A 1,749-nucleotide genomic window follows, 5' to 3' on the forward strand; every position below is an offset into this window, starting at 1 on the left:
GGGGGATGACGTGCAGCAAAGGGCCACAGGTCGGAGTTGAGGAGTAACCCTCTATATATGGGTGCCCGCTCTACCAACTGAGCTATCTGGGTGCCCAATTTTTAAATCACACTTGTAAAATTGTTGCGTCGAGATGCATCGATGGTCGGTTTAGAATCAAATCGGGAGGTGTGAATCAATTCCCACCCCTAGTAGACACAGAACTCATCAAAATCAGATTTTTACAGCATGCTGCTTTGAAACGACTGTTATCTGTGACGTGATTGCACATTACATCTGCTAAAGCGTTCCCTTTTGCTTCTGTTTTCCCAGTGCACCAGGGTTTGATCCGGGTCTGCTCCAAACCCATCCTGCTGTCTGAGGTCAGGCACATGTTTTCATATATTGTCGTGATTGAATTTACTCCACTCGATTGTCTTATTTGCTGCAATACATTTCCTAGATTCAATCTTTTTGTTTACGCGATGAGAAATGTGCCTTTTTCATTTTTATTTTTTTCCCTCAGGACAAAGATGAGACTTCCCAAGTTCGTACTGGAAAGTGGAAGGTTCCATCTAGTCAGAACTACCTCGCCCTGTTTCAAAGCCTGCTGGACTGCGATCTGCTGAAGGTACAGCTATGTTCATTGTTGAAGTTGTCAAATTTGTGAAATGGATAATTGTCTTACAGCAGGCTTGTTTGGTAGAGCATGTTTTTAAATTCCATGTTACATAACATTTAGCCCCTGTACTACTGTAAAACCTTTTTGAATGTGTGTGGCTACATACTGTACATTCAAATTGTACAAATGCACTTTCAGGGTCTTGCATTTGGAATTACAAATATTTAGGTGCACTTCATTTGATTTCCGTGTTCCATTTTTTTGCCGTCCTCTGCAGGATTCAGGATTTCTGGACGGAGCTTTTGAGAGTCAGAACCCTGCTCTCATATCTTTGAGCCGTCTGCTTTACGACGAGTTGGTGAAATCGATTCTGCGAATTGTGGAAAAATTGGACTTGTCTGTGCACAAAGTGACAACGGGAGAGGAGGTGACATCATGCACATAATCTGATTTGGCTTTTGTACAACATATGTGGATATTGTTTCATTTGTCATTATGATTACGTCCCAGACACCTTTCCCCAGTTTCTTTTTTTTTTACAGAGAGTAAGAACATTATTTTCGATGAAATGAAAACATCCTGAAGGAATGTCAAAGCTCTTGTATACTTGCTGTTGGTCTTAAACGTGATTCAGTTGTTCTTCAAAAGCCTTTCTGCCCGTTGATCCCTGACCCATGCCTCCTTGTCTGGCAGGCTCCGGATGATGCGGCCCACGTCCTCCCCTCCTCCGACCCCACCGCTCATCTGTTGCCCAATAAGATCAAAGATTTCACTGCCTTCATTAACCTGGTTGACTTCTGCAGGTGATGGAGACAACACACATGGGAGATGAGACTAATAGACATTATAAGAGTCTTAAAGGTCCCATGGCATGAAAAATTCACTTCATGAGGTATTTTAACGTTAATATGCGTTCCCCCAGCCTACCTATGGCCCAAGGTATCCTGCTCTGCCTTTTGAGAACATGAAAGCTCAGATGGGCCGATCTGGAATCTTTACCCTTACAAGGCCTTTCTCTGCTTTGCCCACCCAGAGAATTTGGCCCACCCATGAGAGAGAGAGAGAGAGAGCGAGAGAGAGACATCATGGCTTTCAAACAGACTCAGAAATGGCACATATTAAGGAAATCTCATTGTGGGACTGGCTCT

At 43.4% G+C, this 1,749-nt stretch overlaps 1 protein-coding gene across 2 annotated transcripts in view; it reads left to right on the forward strand.

Moving 5' to 3' along the window:
* The window catches only part of prkdc (protein kinase, DNA-activated, catalytic subunit), a 66,028-nt gene that overhangs the window by 12,917 nt on the left and 51,362 nt on the right, over positions 1 to 1,749 (forward strand). For both annotated transcript variants that reach the window (XM_032510777.1, XM_032510778.1), the window contains exons 14-17: positions 313 to 362; positions 506 to 610; positions 879 to 1,028; positions 1,295 to 1,404. In XM_032510777.1, the coding sequence (XP_032366668.1) occupies positions 313 to 362; positions 506 to 610; positions 879 to 1,028; positions 1,295 to 1,404 (415 nt within the window). The remainder of the gene's footprint in view (positions 1 to 312; positions 363 to 505; positions 611 to 878; positions 1,029 to 1,294; positions 1,405 to 1,749) is intronic.

This window comes from Etheostoma spectabile, unplaced genomic scaffold, assembly GCF_008692095.1.
Source record: "Etheostoma spectabile isolate EspeVRDwgs_2016 unplaced genomic scaffold, UIUC_Espe_1.0 scaffold272, whole genome shotgun sequence".
NCBI lineage: Eukaryota > Metazoa > Chordata > Actinopteri > Perciformes > Percidae > Etheostoma > Etheostoma spectabile.